This window comes from Musca domestica, unplaced genomic scaffold (assembly GCF_030504385.1).
Source record: "Musca domestica strain aabys unplaced genomic scaffold, Musca_domestica.polishedcontigs.V.1.1 24, whole genome shotgun sequence".
Lineage (NCBI taxonomy): Eukaryota > Metazoa > Arthropoda > Insecta > Diptera > Muscidae > Musca > Musca domestica.
The window spans coordinates 9,588,608-9,607,103 of record NW_026712272.1 but is presented as its reverse complement, the minus strand read 5'-3'; the positions used below and the strand labels follow the sequence as shown (position 1 = coordinate 9,607,103).

General features: G+C 35.2%; 1 protein-coding gene across 12 annotated transcripts in view; it reads right to left on the bottom strand.

The window, feature by feature from the left end:
• The window catches only part of LOC101895531 (SH2B adapter protein 2), a 31,538-nt gene that overhangs the window by 9,974 nt on the left and 3,068 nt on the right, over window positions 1-18,496 (bottom strand). For 11 of the 12 annotated variants that reach the window (XM_059123218.1, XM_059123211.1, XM_059123222.1 and 8 more), the window contains exons 3-4: window positions 268-1,375; window positions 101-208 (exon numbers count right to left, since the gene is read on the bottom strand). In XM_059123218.1, coding sequence (XP_058979201.1) covers window positions 101-208; window positions 268-651 — 492 coding nt within the window. In that variant the 5' untranslated portion in view covers window positions 652-1,375. Of the gene's footprint in view, window positions 1-100; window positions 209-267; window positions 1,376-1,535; window positions 1,556-18,496 lie in introns of those variants that run through there. The other variant, XM_059123221.1, reaches the window with a different exon arrangement.

Genomic DNA, 18,496 nt, shown 5'->3' with positions numbered 1-18,496 from the left:
ATACCCAAAATGTTAATAGCAACCTTCGTATTAGCTGTTGGGATTGTTTTTTGTTGTTGTTGTTTTTTTTTTTTTTTCTTATACAATGACGATAGCAAACCTTGCCCTTTCTCAGTCCCTTAAATGACAAACGTCGAAAGAATGTTTTGGGAAAGATTTTTGGTTGTTCTTCGGTATATTCGGGCTCCTCTAAAACACCATTGCCGACCTGGAAGACACAAATGGCATTAAAACAAATACTTATAAAAAAACGTATACAAAACTTACCTTCAAATTACTTCGTCTCCGAAGGAACTCCTTTTCATAGTGTTCGGCAAATGATTCGAGAAATTTTTGACCAAAATTCCTATAGGTTAGATTGCGGGCCTCGTCGGGCGCTAGACCACCGTTAATGAAACAAATACAAGCTTTGGCAAAATCGGCGGCTGCAACTCGTGCATGACGCTCGGAAAATTCATCCCAACTAATGCCACAGGCATAGGGTATGCCCGGCGTGGATGAGGAACCTCCACCACCACTGCCCAACATACTGCTGGAGGGTACTAGATCGGAGGTGCCACCGCCCACAGCACCACCAGCACTCCCAGTGCTGCCCGCACTGCCACCCATATAGCCGCCAATACTAAAGGCGGCCGTGCTATTGCCACCCATATTTGTTGTTGCTGTTATTGTGGCTGATGGTGATGGAACTTCTGCGCCGCCGGAATTATTTTGCTGCTGTGTGCTTTGAATGTTGGCGTTTTAAGTTTTCTTTCGTTGGTTTTCAACACTCCACTACCGCCTAGTGAAGAGAGTGTATTGCGTTGGACAAATGTAAACAAAGGGGGGTCTTGTTCTCTTTTTTTGGGGGTCTCGTTCTCTCTTTACTTAAAGCAAAAGTAAATTAAGAGTAAATGCCGTTGTTTTGTTTCTCCTTTCTTTGAAAATATCAACAAAGTCTTTTTTTTTTTTTGTTTCTTTTTTATTTTTTCAGTTTTGAGGAGATGGAATTTTTTTTCATCTGCTGTGCTGCTGTTGTTCTTGTCTATGCTGATGGATGTTTGTTTTTCTATTTGGCTATTATTGGTGGCGACAATGATGATACTCCCACACATAAAATTCCTTCTGAATATTGACACAATTCTCTAAGCTGCCAAGTAGTGCAGAGCAAAACAGCATCCCCCCTCTCCAATGTTGTCAGAGATAGAGAGAGAGGGAGGGAGAGAAAGGAGGTTGTTTCAGTTATTTGTTGCGCTTGACGTTCCACTAGGATTGGATCTTCTTCCTCCCGAAGAAAGAAAATAAACAAACAAATAGGTATTTTATTGTCTTCTTCTGGTGTCTTGTTCTGAGAAATCGTGATGTGTGTTTTTTCTTTTTGTGATGTAGAAATTCTCTGAAAATAGCAAAGAAAAGAGGAAAATTCTTATAAGAATTATTATAAAAAAAAACTAGCTAGACACAGACAAAACAAACGACAACAACAACAAGAACAGGGCGACAAAAATAAAATGACGTGACATAAATTTCAATTAGTTACGCTAATTTTAATTTACACCATCGTCCGATCAGACAACTGGGGTTGGGGCCATCAGTAGCCGTAGCCGCAGCAATTTAACAAATTATGTTAACTACCTCTACCCACCCAAGTCAAATACTATACTACACAAAAATAGTATTTTGTTTTTTTGATTCAATTCTTCAATTCATTCATAATTTTGATACTTCAAGTGCCGCGCCATTGAATCATTGTTTTGTTGTGAAAAAAAAAACAAAAACAAAAGGGACGACGGGAAAGAGTGACAGAGGGGATTCATAAATCAATTACTCTCTCTCATCGTAACTCGTGTCTAATTTGGTTATGCATGATTTATTAGCACAAACAAAGGGTTGCCAGATCTGATGATATAAAAGACTGGTAACGGATAATCGTTAATGGGAAAGGAAGCAGTGTAACGACAAATAAACTATGGATAATAAAGGAAATGCAATTGTTGACAAACTAATCAACAATTGGAAGTGTTGCAGGCTGATTTTTTAAGAGCTTAGGAAAGTTTTCATAAAAAAAACATAAAATTTAGATAGTACGGTCCAAGTAAGTTCTGTAAAAATACAATTTACGAAAGAAAATTGGGCTAAACGCTAGTTGAGTAAAAACTCTTAGATTTTTTTTGACATTTTTTGCAGGCATTTTAACCCTAATTTTGGGAAAATATTTTTTTCTTGGGGAATGGACACGGGACCACAGATTTTTGACGCGAAACTTCGGGTTCAAGACCCGGATATAAGAATCGTTTGAAAGATTATGAAAATACCTATATCGGGTAAGTGGATCCGGGTCTGGTCTAGACTCGGACATTCCGGTCAAAAATTTTGGGGTCCCGGGTCCGTTCCCTAAGAAAAAACTGTTTCCCGGAATGAGGGTAAAAATACATACATCTGGAAAAAATTTCGAAAAAATCGAAGAGTTTTTACTAAACTAGAGTTGTTCCAATGTTAGTGACTTAGCAGCCAATAAAATCTCGCAATTTCAAGTTTCCCCATTTTCATTGATTTCAAATCATTTTCTTATCTGCGGCCAATAATTTTCAGTGCATGACACATCATATACAAGTTCCTCATTTACCGGAAGCCGGAAATACTTGATTTTGTTTCCAAAGAATTCTCTTTAAAAATAAAAGCCTTAACTTTTATTTCCTCCCAAAAAAACCCTTAACATAAATCATAATTTTCTATATCTGGCAACACCAATGAACACCGTGAATAATACAAACAACTTAACCGAGAAAAACAACCCACCAATTGCCATCGATTACACACTACTTTCATAATTCACACACAATAGCAACAACAATAATAAAAAAACAACAAAAACATCGCGCGGCAGCAGCATGAAAGAAACGAAACGAAAACAAAACAATTAAGGAAAAAAACGACGCTAAATATGATCATCATTAAAATGTCGGTATTTGGTTGTGTTGTTGTTGCTGTTTTTGTTATTGTGGCCAACGATGTGAAAAGACGTTGTCGTTGTTGGGTTTTTCATATTCTAAAAGAATATGAGCAAAATTTATGAGCCCACATGTGTTGTCGTCGTTGTCGTTCGATTTGTAAAAACCGGAAATTGGACACCTCCAAATGACAAAAACAAATAAAAAAGACACAACACAAAACGGCACACACACACAACCGTTCATTTAACATCGTTCATTTTAAACGGCGCCGTCAACGTCAGGCCACATTAACGGCGTCAGCAAAATTATAACAGTAGCCTCTGACAACGTTACCGTCATTGAAGAGTTGTCTCTCAACGGTAATGTCAACAGAGTTTACTCATCACGAACGAATAACACCACACAGGAAAACAACAACACCAACAACATTGAGTGTGCATGCCATTGTGTGCGTGTGTGTAGGTTTGTGTGCCAGCGCGTGTGTTTTCAATTGAAAAACAAAATTAGTTTTGTAATATTTATAGAAAAAATAGCAACAAAACAGATATGCATAGCAATGCATTCAGCGACCGGCTGTCGCTGTTTGGACTTTAAAAAATGTCATTTTGTAAACAAATCATAAATGAGGTGGTGGTAAAGATTAGAGGTGTTTGTGTTTTTTTCTTTAAATAGTGGATTTCACACCTCAACCAACCAACCAATCAAACCCCACCACGGAGACAGCACTCATTCATAAATAATTCTTAGAAATGCATGAAATACAATCTAGTTTCGATTAGAAATGTGAAAAACAATGTGCTGGTGGTTTTCACCGTTGTTATTGTCGTGATAAGGCAGCGTGTGACACTGACTACCAACAACAGTAGATTTTTGATAAGTGAAAATAATGCAGAAAGTTATGAAAAGGAAAACTGGTTTTTTAAAGATCTTCCGAGATCTTTTGCAGAATCATCAGGGATTACTAGAAACATTTTTATGAGACCTTTCTTGAACTGTTATTAAATTGAAGACCATCCATGTCTCCAATAGCTTAGATTTTTTAAGACTAATTTACACATCATGTTAAAGATATATTTTGTGACTTTTATATTTATTTTTATTAGGCATTTTTATAGCATACTTTTAGGCCCAAAATGCATGTGGAGCCCAATAGACTTAAGGTGAAAATACATAAAACGCTTTTTTTTGATTGACTTAAGTCATCGGCTGGTTTCTTTGGAAGAGAAGGGCCAAAATCGAACTAAGTCAACTTAAAACTCCTTTGTTCCTCTACATTGAAGAAGGCCGCCGATGACTTAAGCCAGTCAAGAAAGCGTTTTATATACTCTCACCTTTACTGAGAGGCGTACATTGAGCGATTTAGGCCTTTAGAAAATTTTTTGTGGGGGCTATATCAAAGCTCGTGTCTATGGACAATAAATCCATTTTAAAATTTCAACTGTCAATTCCATTAAATATAATAAAATCCATTATGCCATGTTTACGTTAGAACTTTTTGTAGGGTTAACCTTCTTTGAGAGGATTTATTTGAAGTAAAAGTAATGGATATGACAATTTAAATCCAAATCCAGTGGGTTAACCCTCATATATATAAACGTACTATTAGATTACAAATTTGACATATAGATGACATACAGAATGAAGTTGACATTTAAAATCCACTGGATTTCTTTTTGTATTGTAAACATGCTTTAAATCATCTGGGGAAAGGAATTTCACGCTTATGGTGGCGCCATCTTGATCATCTCTGTTTCGGATGATTTCTTGGTATTAAGATTTAATTGGCATTAATGACTAGGTGTCGAGGATCTATAAAAAAATAACGACAGCCAAATGATGTTTAAGTACCCGTCTAGTATCAAAGTGTCAAAATGATTTATTGCAGGTCTTATCTGTCAATATTTATGGATGATGCTACTGTTTTTGTTGTTGGCTGAAGCAAATGCAAGACAGAATATTGGCGCCAAAAATATAAAAAAAGCTGACGCTGTCTCCGCTGATATTAATAATTGCCGCCACGCGAAATTAGCTTAGATGTCAAGCAGTTCATCCACAACAAGTGTTTGAAATGCATTTTTGTGGGCTTGCTTTAGAATCAAAGCAACAAAACAATCAAAAAATGGCGGGATTAAGGTTACAAGAGAGGGAGATGAGAGCTTCTAGTGTAATTCTTAAGACAAAAGAACTTTAAGTTAACTTCGAGAGAGAGAGAGAGAGAGAGAGAGAAAGATAGAGAAAAGTATTTTCTCATTACAAAAAAAGACCCTCAGAAGATCTTCTGTCCACAGAAGACATAAAAAATAGCAATTCTGTCAAAAAAAGTCGACTTTAGATCTACTGACTATGGATTTGGATCTTTTTGACTTTTAAAAATAATAAAAAATAAAACAAAAAATCTGCCAAACATCCCTGATATCAAAATCGAAAAACTATTACGAAAAGTCCACTTTTTACCATAAGCAAAAGTCGACCTACGTATCCCTACTAATGTAATGGTTTAACAACAAGTTGTGTTATTTTGCTGTTTAACAAATCATAGGTCTTATCTGTCAATATTTATGGATGACGATGCTACTGTTATTGTTGTTGGCTGAAAGAAATGCAAGACAGAATATTGGCGCCAAAAAATATATAAAAAAAATCTGACGCTGTCTCAGCTGATATTGATAATTGCCGCCACGCGAAATTAGCTTAGATGTCAAGCGGTTCATCCACCACAAGTGTTTGAAATGCATTTTTGTGGGCTTGCTTTAGAACAAATAGAAGGCAATAAAACAATATAAACAATCACACAATTGCGGCTTTTACGTTACAAGATGTTGAGGGTCTTCTATTTGTAGATAGAAACCTTTTATCGCCCAAAACCAGATGAGTTTCTGGAGGTCTTCTAAAGGCTGAAGGACCTTTAGTTAACTTCAAGAGAGAAATAAAGAGAGACGAGTATTTTCTCACAACAAAAGACCTTCAGAAGATTTTGTGCCTCCATAATTGGAATTTTTAATTAACTGTTTAAGAAATCGATCCTTTTGAATTTTGCAGGCTATTATGAAAAAAAAAAGGAAAATGAAACAAAAAATCCTGCTAAAAATGATCGAAAATCAATCGCAAAAATTCCTCCTTTTTTGATTTGGAATTTTCAATAGCAAAAGTCGACCTACATATCCCTAATTTAATGACACCCAAAGACATTGACTATATGCATTTAAAGAAAATGGTATGTGTGGCTATAAAATGTAAAGGCAATACTCAAGTAGACTAGCAGATATAAAATTATAGAGAAGCCTGAGCTGCCTGGAGATCTCAAAATAAAATAGCTTCAGAAGATCTTGTATCAACAGAAGACATTTTTAGAATAGGGATATAAAAGTCGACTTTTTAACCAACTGTTTAAGAAATCTATATTTTTGACCTTTAAATGATTAAAATTATTAAAAAAAAAAATAAAATTTAAAAAGTCTGCTAAAACCCCATAATATCCAAGTAGAAATAGAGAGGCCTGACAAAAAGTCCCATTAGACCAAAAATAGGAGCATAAAATTCCATTCCATTCAGGTTACCAAGCAACGTTTTACTTTGAATTTTCAATGTCATAAGTCGACCTACGTATTCCCAATCTAATGGTTTTAAAGGATCTCCTAAACCATTATATATTCGACTTGCAGATGTAAAAACGCCATAGGCTATCATTTACTTGCTGAATGGGTCTTTACTTCTACACTTTCATATTTGCAATAAGTTTTATTGTTTTCCAAATGCGTTTTATCATTTACTTGCTATCATTTTCAAGTGAATAACTTCGAGTTATCATTTTCTTGTGAATACCTTCCCTTACAAGTTATAATGTCGTATTTTCCAACATGGAGTTCTCGCTCTTCTCTCTTTTTCACCCTCAAATTTGCAAATTATGTCCGAAGCCGTTATATATTCGACTTGCCGACGTAAATATGCCATATGCTATCATTTACTTATGAATGGCTCTTTCGCTCACCACTTTCATATTTGCAATAAGTTTATTGTTGTCCAAATGCGTTTTATCATTTTCTTGCTATAATTTTCAAGTGAATAACTTCATTATCAAATTTTTTCCACCTCGAAATTTACAAAAAAGTTTTGATCTGCGAACTTTTTTTATATTTGACACATAGATGTAAAAACGCCATAGGTTATCAATTACTTGTGAATTTCTCTTTACTTCTGCACTTTCATATTTTTAATAAGTTTTATTGATCTCCAGAGTCTTTTTATGACTTATGCTATCATTTTGTTGTGTATACCTTCCTTTACAAATTATGTGGTGAAAGGCAATATCAAAAACCTTCTTGAAGAGCTCATTTCTCTTTTTCACCTTCAAAATTGCAAAAAGTATTCTATTTGGCATGCAGATATAAATACGTCAGTTGGCTATAATTTTCTTGTGATTGTCTCTTTATCTCTACACTTCTATATTTACTATCAGTTTTATTGTTCTCTAAAGTCGTTTTATCATTTACTTGCTATCATTTTCAAGTGAATAACTTTATTTGCACCTTTTTCACCCCCAAATATACAAAAAGTTTTTTTGTTCTCCGATCTTGATTTATATTTGGCATGTAGATGTAAAAACGCCATGGGCTTTCAATGACTTGTGAATGTCTCTTTACTTCTGCACTTCCATGTTTTTAATAAGTTTTTTTGATTTCCAGAGTTTTTTTTTTTTAATATTCTCCTTTCATTCGTGTGTTATCATTTTTTTGTTAATACCTTCTCTTACAAGTTATAATGTCGCTATCAAATTTGCCAAAACGTGTGAATTATATCCGATGCCGTTTTATGTTTGGTATGCAGATGAAGGTACGTCATGTGGCTATCATTTTCTCGTGATTACATCTTTAACTCTACAATTGCACTAGATCAGAAATAGGGGTCCAAAATTCCATTTCATTCAGGTTACCAAGCAACATTTTACTGTGGACTTTCAATATCAAAAGTTGATCAACGTATCCCTTATCTAATGGCTTAACAAGGAGAGGTGTTTTTTGACTGCTTACAGCATTTGACAAATAGCAAGTACGTGTCATTACAATTCAGGACGAAGAAAGCACCAAACACAACGCAGCTGACCATGGTACGTCGATGATATGTCAAAATAAGTTGTAATTTTTTCTACAAGAGAAATTTGACTTGGAATCTTCAATATCAAAAGTCAATCTACGAATCCCTGATCAATATCAAAAAGTCGATCTACGCATCCCTATTCTAATGGCCTTACAAGAAGCAGTGTTATTTTGACGTCTAAACCTTCATTTACCTAAAGTATATGCAGTAAAATTGGCAATTTAAATAGACTGGGTCTACAAATTCCAGTAAATGTGCTACTCTTAGTCGCATCCTTATTAAATAAATATTCAATAGATTCTTCAATAAAAACTTGATTAATTTTCTTGCTTCCTACACGATGATTTCCGAGAGTTATCTTCAATCTCCCGAACATTTGCGTGAAGGTCTATCGAAACATTTAAAAAAGAACTGCTGTCCTAAAAAACCATCTGAAAGATTTTTCTTCCAAAAAGAAAAAAAGCCGATACCATTAAAAAACACCCATCACCAAATTCCTTAAAACATCAAGCAGTGATTGAATGATTCATCACCAACAACAACAAAGAAATGCACCAAAAACAATTCAAAACACCATCCCATAGTTAGTTGTCGTTGTTGCTGTTGTTTTTGTCATGGGTAAATACCGGTGGCGTGGCGGTGCTACTAATACGGTCGCCATGTGCGACAAATGACAGACGGGAATTTACGAATTAAAATAAAATAACCAGCAACAACAACAACAGCATAGCCAATAATGCAATGCATTGCAGACCAAAAATACCAAGAAATTTCGACAGAAAAAAATCCCATTCCCCCACACCTCAACACGTTTTAACATGCTAATTTTTAAAAATAGCCATCGTTGTCGCATTGTTATTTCTCTGAATAGCATAGAAGATCGGCAGCAGCAACAACAGCAATATTAAAAATAATACACAAATCTATTAAATATAAATAAAAATACAATGACATTTTATAAAAATAAATCGATTCAGCTTGGTGTGGCCGGTTGTGGGGCTGCAACTGCAACTGTTTTTTTTTTGGGGTGATGGCAGCTGATGTTTGATATTTAATTGTTGGTGGGATTGGGGTTGATTTGTTGCAATGTAAGGGAACAATTGGGTGATGACTTGGATGGATAGTGATCATCATCTGGCGATCGATTGCGTTTGGGGCGAAACGAATGGGGAGAGTCTTTTGCAATCTATTGGAAATGAGGGGATTCATGTCAATCATTATATTTTCATTGCCTACATAAAGTTTAATTGATCTCCTAAATTGTTATATATTCGCTGTTAATACGCCATAGGTTATCATTTACTTATGAATGAGCCTTTACATCCACACTTTGATATTTGCAATAAGTTTTATTGTTCTCCAAAATCGTTTTATAATTTACTTGCTATCATTTTCAAGTGAATACCTTCGTTTGTTCTTTTTTTTCACCTCCAAACATACAAAACGTTTTATTGATCTGCGAACTTTTTTTATATTTGGCATATAGATGTAAAAACGCCATAGGCTATAATTTACTCATGAATGGATCTATACTTCTCCACTTCCATATTTTTAATAAGTTTTATTGGTCTCCAGAGTCTTTTTTATCATATTCTCCTATAATTTATTTGTTGTCATTTTCTTGTGAATACCTTCCCTTACAAGTTATAATGTCATATTTTCCAACATGAAGCTATCGTCCTTTTCCCTTTTTCACTCTCAAATTTTCAAATTATGTCATATATTCGACTTGCAGATGTAAACAGGCCATTGGCAATAATTTACATATGAATGGCTCTTTACTTCACCACTTTCATATTTGCAATAAGTTTTATTGTTATCCAAAGTCGTGTTATTATTTACTTGCTATCATTTTCATATGAATACCTACGTTAGCACCTTTTTTCCACCTCAAAATATAGAAAATTTGTATTAATCTCCGAAGTTTTTACTTCTGCACTTCCATATTTTTTAATAGATTTTATTGATCTTCAGTCTTTGTATCATATTCTGCTGTCAATCACTTGTTATCATTTTCTTGTGTATACCTCCCTTACAACTTATAATGTCGTATTTTCCAGCATGAAGTTCTCGGTCTTTAGTTTTATTTTTCTCCAAGTTTGTTTTCTCATTTACTTGTTATCATTTTTAAGTGAATACCTACGTCAGCACATTTTTTCTACCTCGAAATATACAAAACGTTTTATTGATCTCCGAACTTGTTATTTTATATTTGACATGTTGATGTAAATTCTCCATAGACTATCATTTACTTATGAATGGCTCTTTACTTCACCACTTTCATATTTGCAATATGTTTTATTGTTCTCCAAGTTCGTTTTATCATTTACTTGCTATCATTTTCAAGTGAATACCTGCGTTAGCATCTTTTTTCCACTTTTCAATATACAAAACGTTTTATTGATTCGCCGAACTTGTTTTATATCTGGGATGTAGATGTAAATACTCCATAGGTTATCATTTACTTATGACTGACTATCTACTTCCCCACTTTCATATTTGCAATAAGTTTTATTATTCTCCAAAGTCGTTTTTATCATATTCTGCTATCATTTTTTATGAATACCTCCTACAACGTCGTATTTTTCATCATGGAGTTCTCGCTCTTTTCCCTTTTTCTCCTTCGAATTTGCAAATGATGTCCAAAACCGTTATATATTCGACATGTAGATGTAAAAACGCCATAGGCTATCATTTACTTATGAATAGCTCTATACTTCACCACATTAATATTTGCAAAAAGTTTTATTAATCTCAAAAGTCGTTTAATCATTTACTTGTTTTATATTTGGGATGTAGATGTAAATACGCCATAGGCTATAATTTACTTATGAATGACTCTTTACTTCTCCACTTCTATATTTTTAATAAGTTTTATTGATCTTCAGAGTCATATGTTTTCATTCACGTCTTATCATTTCCAAGTGAATACCTTCCCTTACGGACGAACATGCATAAATCGTGTCAGAATGTAATTCTATGCAGATCATCAAAAGGAACCTTCAGTCTGTTACAAACAAATGCACAAAGACATAATACCCTGACCACCTTGTGGTGTAGGGTATAAAAATGTCTTCATTACGCGTCCAAAATTACATCTCATTTGATGTAAGTGTCTGTACAGAAGACCACCACTTTTCATATATTGTCCACCTCCACATTTGGAATAAATTTTAATAAACTCCACAGCTATTTAAGCATGTAGGTGTAAATGCACCATAGGCTATCATTTACTCTTGCATGCCACTGGTTTGTACTTTAGGTGATGACAGGGAAGATCACACTTTTTTCATTGATCTTCAAAACATTTCACGCGTAGTTGTCAATACATCAAATAAGGCTATCATTTATTCGTGCATGCCTCCATTTTGCACGTTGGATGATGAGAGAGTAGATCAAAAGTCATTCCTGAAGCATGCTAGTGTAAATACACTATAGGCTATCATTTACTTTTGCATGCCACTGGTTTGCACTTTAGGTGAAGAGAGAGATCACACTTTTTTATTGATCATCAAAACCATTTTATATCGGGCACGTAGATGTCAACACATTACATAAGGCTATCATTTATTTGTGCATGCCCCCATTTTACACATTCGATGATGAGAGATTAGATCAAAAGCCATACCTACGCTCTTAAGAGTATCATTTACCGTTAACCATGGCAAAAAAATACAGAATACAATGAACTGTCAAACCAATTTTGGAATTGAACATCTTGAATGAAAAATTATTTAAATTTGTAAAAATTGTTAAAAACCCCTTATAACCTCCAATTGAAGTCGTATAAGAAAACTTATGAAAATCTACTTATATTTGAAAAAAAAAAACATATTAAAAATTTTGACAAATCAATGTTCCCAAGTGTTGATGCATCTAACTGTAATCTTCTTCCGTTCGTTATTTATGCTTTAATAATTGTGACCGCTGTTAAATAATGAAGTGTAGCTTCAAAATATGCCTTCAATTTACTTAGGAAAGAAATAATGATCACCGTAAAGAATTGTGAAGTGTAGAACGATGGTGGCAGATTACAGACTAACACTAAAGCATCAGAAGCAAAAAAAGAAAAGAAAATGCCTCCATATGTCAAATAGAAGGCAGAGTTCGTTCTCTATATATATATGATATCATACGCTCTATTAGATTCTGCTGCACCTCCAAAAGAAATCTTCGCAGCTCTAAATGCGACACATTATTAGATTTACCACTCACTGATGTGTGATAACCTGTTTCGCTACCACCCTCATTTGGTCTGATAAGAGAAATTAATAGGAGATTATTGACCATCAACATAACAGTCATATTAATCACATAATTCTTCTTTGAGAAAACTCATTGACATCTTCAATAATCTGATAAAATTACTTTACAACATTGCCTGAGATAGAACATTAGCCGTTTTCCTTCCAATTACACATAATTTCAACTCTTTCTCACTCCCTCTCTCTTCCTTTCCCTCAAAAAAAAAAAAAATACAACTGTTGAACACCCCCACATTTCCTTCCCACTGGTCATACAAATGTAAATACGCCATTACATTTGCCACTCACTGTTGTGTGATAACCTGTTTTATTAACACCCCTTATTTCTCGACAAAAAAAAAAAAAGAAACGCATTTACATTGCCATATTAAATAATCTGATGAAATTGTTTTACAACATTGCCTGAGACAGAAGATAAACAAATTGAATATGCAATATCATTCTAAATAATTCTCTTCCACTCTCAATGAATTATTTATCTCTTAATTTAACAAAACTGCACCATCACCAGACCACGACATCCATTTGCTTTCTTTCTTTCTCTCTCACCCTTCGTGTTATGTTCTCTTTCCACACATTAGAGGTGTAGAGAGAGAGAGAGAGAGGAGAGCCTTAAATCTGACCACCCATATTTTGTTTGTGTATGATTTACTTTTTTTTTTTTTTGTGAATTCAAGTCACAAGGGAAGACGACACTTGTTTATTTGTACTTTTCATTATTTATGTTTTAATTTGTTTATTTATTAATGAATAGTTGTGGTAGTAGTAGTGGTTGTTGTCATCGCCATCATCATCATCATCGTCATCAGCATTGTGATTGTTGCCGTCAATGTACTGCTGATTGGTTGCTTGTAGGGTTCCCCCCTGACAGGCCCCTCAACTCCTGCCGCATTCAAGAAAATACAATAACAACATCTGCTCGAGCAAGCAGCAGTGTTATGGTATTTTTAGTTTATTTTGTTTCTTATTTTTTTTAGATAGTCATCGAAAGTTCTGCTAATTTGTTGTTGTCGTTGTTGTGATTTAATGGTAGTAGTTGGTGTTTATTATTATGAGTTAGTGAGCGTTTTTTTTTTTTTGTTATTTGTTTGCGAAGCGGAGGCGCTTGTTATTGTTGTTGTTTGATAAAAAAAAATGAAAACAACAACACAACAGACGAGAAATATCAATTGAATTTCGTTTTGCAGATATAGTTTTGTTTACGTTTTTTATTTAAGGTTTGTGTAACAATTCCAGAGATTTTCGGAATATTATTGCGTGATTCTTGTTTTTTTGTTTTGCAAAAGTAAGTAACAATGTTTGTGGGTATGTAGGAATAGGAATTTATTTTTTTAATAGCTATAGGCCGACTATTGGAACGTAAATAATCGGTTGAGATACGAAACATAACAGAAACAAAGCTTTTCGATTTAGCTGTTGGCAGCCAATACTACGTCAAATGTGTAAAAACGCCCCCGCAACTTTTCAACCTGTTGTACCCTGGGTTTTGCATGCATCAGCTGTTATGTGTTTTTAAGAATTGGAATATGAAAACAATGGAAAGAAAAGTAAGCGACCATAACGGTGTACCATTGGATTGCACATCGCCTTTTGGAACGCAAAATGATGTATTTAATACATTTAATGCATATACTACTACTCATTTTCATCTAATATTGCATTAATCGTGCAATAACAGCATCAGCATAGTGCCACAGGTTTAAAGACGCCCTTTTCTTTTTTTCGACCTATAGTTACCTGTTTGCATAGTAAACTGTAGGTCGAGAAATGACAGGTGCGTTTGCACGGCAAATGGAAGGTAATATTTTACATGTGCCACAGAGTCTTACGGTGCTACGAGATAAGAGAGGCAAAGAGACGGACAGAGAACTGTTTATCTCCCATTTCAGGCAATATTGTACACATATTTCTTAATATTGTTAAAGATTGCAATGCAAATGCTTTTTTTCTTAACGCAGTGTTACTGTTTGGTGAATGCTACGTTTACACCGTTAAATACAGGTTGAGATAAAAACCTGCAACAAAGTCAAACGCCATAATTCTTACATTCTCTTTTTTTACAATTTTAATGAATGGAAGCCAAAAATATCGGAGATAGCATCATATTTTAGAATAAGTTTAGATTTGTTCGAATTGGTCAACTTTGGCACAAATTATGACCTTCAAACGGCAAATTAAACCGTCACACGCTGCCCGAATGTTGCTCTGCCGTATATTGGCCCATTCCCGGCGAAGCGCTTGCTTGTGGTGATCGACACTTTTGCATTTTTTAGTGCCAACCGTTCTTTCCAAAATACTCCAGACACAATAGTCCAACTGATTGGTATCCGGAGATTTTGGTGGCAATTGTGCGCTGGAAATGAAGCGAGGAACATCATTTTGTAACCATTCTTAGATGGCGCGTGCTGAGTGCGATGGTGCTGAGTCCTGTTGGAATATCCAAGGTTTGCGGCCCAAATGTTTGCGTACCCAAGGCTTTAATATGCCCTTCAGAATATTTTCGCTTTAACATTCGTCATATATTCTGATGCCACAGCCAATTAATACGAGCGGAGAGCGACCATCGGCTGTTATGGCGGCCCATGCCGTCACCATGGCCGGCGCTTGAGTTCTGGTGGTCAACCGAAGGTGCTGTGGTGAAGGTGGTGTTTGTTTACAAACTGCTTGACAACGAATGTTTTCTCATCGGAGAGGAGAAAATCAAATTCGGCAGTTCACCACTTTCGTTCGGCCAAGCGAAGCAACTCTTTAGCTCTTTTGAGTCTATTTTCTTAAGTCCTTGCACTTTTTGGAATTTCAATGGCTTTACCCCGAGCTCATTTTTCAATATTTGCCGAATGGAATATTGCGATGTGTTCAGCTCACGAGCCATTTTTCAGCCACTGCGACGCTGGTTTCGATCAAGTCGCTTCTTTATTTTTCGAACCATTTCTGTTGATGTTGGTGTTTTCTTCCGTCCACTTCCTTGACGTCAGGCTACGCTACCAGTATCACGGTAACAAGCGATAGTACAAGACACAAAAGATTTATTCCCATTTAAATGCTGGAGTACTCTAACGATGTGGTTTTCCAGCCAAATATAATGAAATCACACTATCACGCATGAATTCCATCACGAATAACTTTTTTTCTGGAAAATTCTCACCAAAATGCTTTTGTACACTTGTAAACAATATAATGAGCTATCAATAGAATAATTAATAACAGCTGTCGGACTAGTGACTTTAGAATGACAGCAGTCTGAAGATGGTTGCCGTTTTTTCATCTCACCCTGTACAAAAATTCGTCATATGTGTCAAAACGCCGTTTTCATTTTTTCGACCTAGAGTTCCTTATGTAACACAGATCACCCGTTGTGTGTTGTGCTAAAGATATAAAATTACATGTAATTCATTTATATACCTCCAATTACCGGTTACAACTTCATTTATCGATCAATTTATAAATAACCCCCTTTATCTACTGACATGAACACAAAAAGTCTCTTTTCATTTTTCAACCTATAGTGCCCTAATTAACGCAGCAGTGTGTTGTGCTAATTAGAATAAAGCCGTTAATGCCTGACATGTTGCATTGCATTACAACGCTGACACACAACAGACCTAGATCTAGAATTCCCTATGTTATATAGGGAATTCTAGGTCGAAAAATGAAAACACAGTTCTGACATATATGACAAATTTCTATAGACATAAAACCTAGATATCTTGAATGAAAATCTTTGAATCGAACAAAAATTTAAATAATTTTGATTTTATTAATGATTTTTCTACATAGGTCTGGATTTTAAGAAATTATTACAAAATTTGAAAAAAATTGAAAATTTCCTACCTATAACTACCTTTAAAAAGTATCATCGGTAGTATTTCTCCCAGAAAGGTCTTAGATTATATTCAATCTATAAAATAGATTAAGAAAACCCTTTATAATTACAAGTTTCGCCAATACACCAATGTGTTTAATATCCTCTTTAATTATCGTGAGAAAAAATGTAAACATACGTCTCAACTTCCTTTAAGAAAAACGCAAAAAGAAACAAGTATCCTTGTAAAGCCTCCCCCATTTGTTTTTCGGTTACAAGTCTCAAGCCCATTTGTTGTCCTTGTGTGGATGATTGTTTGGTTTTTTTGTTACAACCAACCAACCAGTTAGCCAGCCAGAAAGCCAGCCTTTCTCATGTTCTATGTCGCATTATTTAGGGCAGAAATAAAAGCACTCACCAACAGCCTTGAGAATGTGACAAAAACAGTAACATACGAAGAAAAAAATAAAGAAGAAGAAGCAGCAGAAAAAAGAAAGGAAACAGTACTCTTAGGCATTTCAAACTTACAAAACCATCCAACCATTTAGTGTGGGGTAGGCACAAATATATCCCATTTTGCTCGCTCTCTCTTTTGTCCCGCTTCGATACTCCTTGAAAAGTGAGTAAGAAACAAAGGAGGATGTTAAAGGATACTAAAAAAATGTCTCCTAAAGGGGGGAAATATTTTGAATGTTGTCCGCAAAAGAGCGAGAGAGAGAAAGAGAGAGAGTTGAATAATAACCTTGCATTCTCTATTGGTAGGAAGTGAGAAAGAGAAGAGTACTTATCAAACGGAAATACTACACAATGAGAGCTTGTTTTCATGGACAAAGCTCCTTGAATATGGAATAGAGAGTTGCCAGATTTGGCATATTGAAAACAAAAAAATCGGGATTGTTGTAAAAAATTCCCCAAATCCTCAAAAATACGCAAATAAGGTATAAAATGTAAATTATGTGTTCAAAAGTCATTACCAATGAGATTTTTAAAGGGAAATATTTGCCACACTTTCTGCAAAACTTAAAATAAAAAGATAAATCGAGAATATATACAGGATGAGAATGAAAAAACTGCAACCAAATTCAGACTGCAGTCAATTCTAAGCCACTCGTCCGACAGCTGTTAAAATTATTCCAGTAACAGCTCATTATATTGTTTACAAGCGTACAAAAACATTTTGAGAATTTTCCAGATAAAAAGTTTTTCGTAACGGAATTCAAGCGTGATAGTGTGATTTCTTTATATTTGGCTGGAAAACCACAAGTGGCTATCGTTAGAGCACTCCAGCATTTAAATGTGAATAAATCTTTTGTGGCTCGTACCATCGCTCGTTACCGTGATACTGGTAGTGTAGCCCGACGTCAAGGAAGTGGACGGAAGAAAACAGCAACATCAGAAATGCTTCGAAAAGTAAAGAAGCGACTTGATCGAAACCCATGTCACAGTGGCCGAAAAATGACTCGAGAGCTGAACATATTGCAATATTCCATTCGGCAAATATTGAAAAAATGAGCTCGGGTTAAAGCCATTGAAATCCCAAAATACACTGCAACAGAAACAACAGAAAATAGACTCAAAAGAGCTAAAGAGTTGCTTCACTTGGCCAAAAGTGGTGAACTACCGAATTTGGTATTCTACTCTGCGATGGGAAAACATTCGTTGTCCAGCAGTTTGTTAACAAACAAAATTATCGTGTTTACTTGCCAAAGAGGTCAGCTGAAAATGTGCACCTTCGGTTAGCAACCAGAACTCAAGCACAGACCATGGTGATGGTGTGGGTCGCCATAACAGCTGAATAAATGCCGAATATTATCGAGAAAATATTCTGGAGAGTATAATAAAGCCTTGGGCACGCAAACATTTTGGCCGCAGACCTTGGATATTCCAACAGGATTCAGCACCATCACACTCAGCACCCAAGAATGGTTACAAAATGAGGTTTCTCGCTTCATTTCCAGCGCACAATGGCCACTAAAATCTCCGGATACCAATCCGTTGGACTATTGTGTCTGGAGTATTTTGGAAAGCAAGGTTGGCACTTAAAAATACCAAAGTGTCGATCACTCTGTAGAGTTCGCAAGGAAACTACAGTCTATGAAAAAATTGTGTATGCAGATCAGGGTCTTCGTATAGGCCCATCGTATATCAGTACCTCCCCGGTAATTTGACGATTTTAGGTACAATATTTAACGAAGTTTTCTGCCTGTGACAGAAAATTTTCTATGAAGATCCAGGTATTCATATATAACGGTACCCCGCTATATTCGGTATTTTTATGATTTTATCTATATTATTCACCGATTTTTTTAAGTTTCTTATTTGAATATTGTAATGAATTATGACAAAGGTTGTCTATGCAGATCCACGTCTTCGTATAGATCCCAATATCGTATATATTCGGC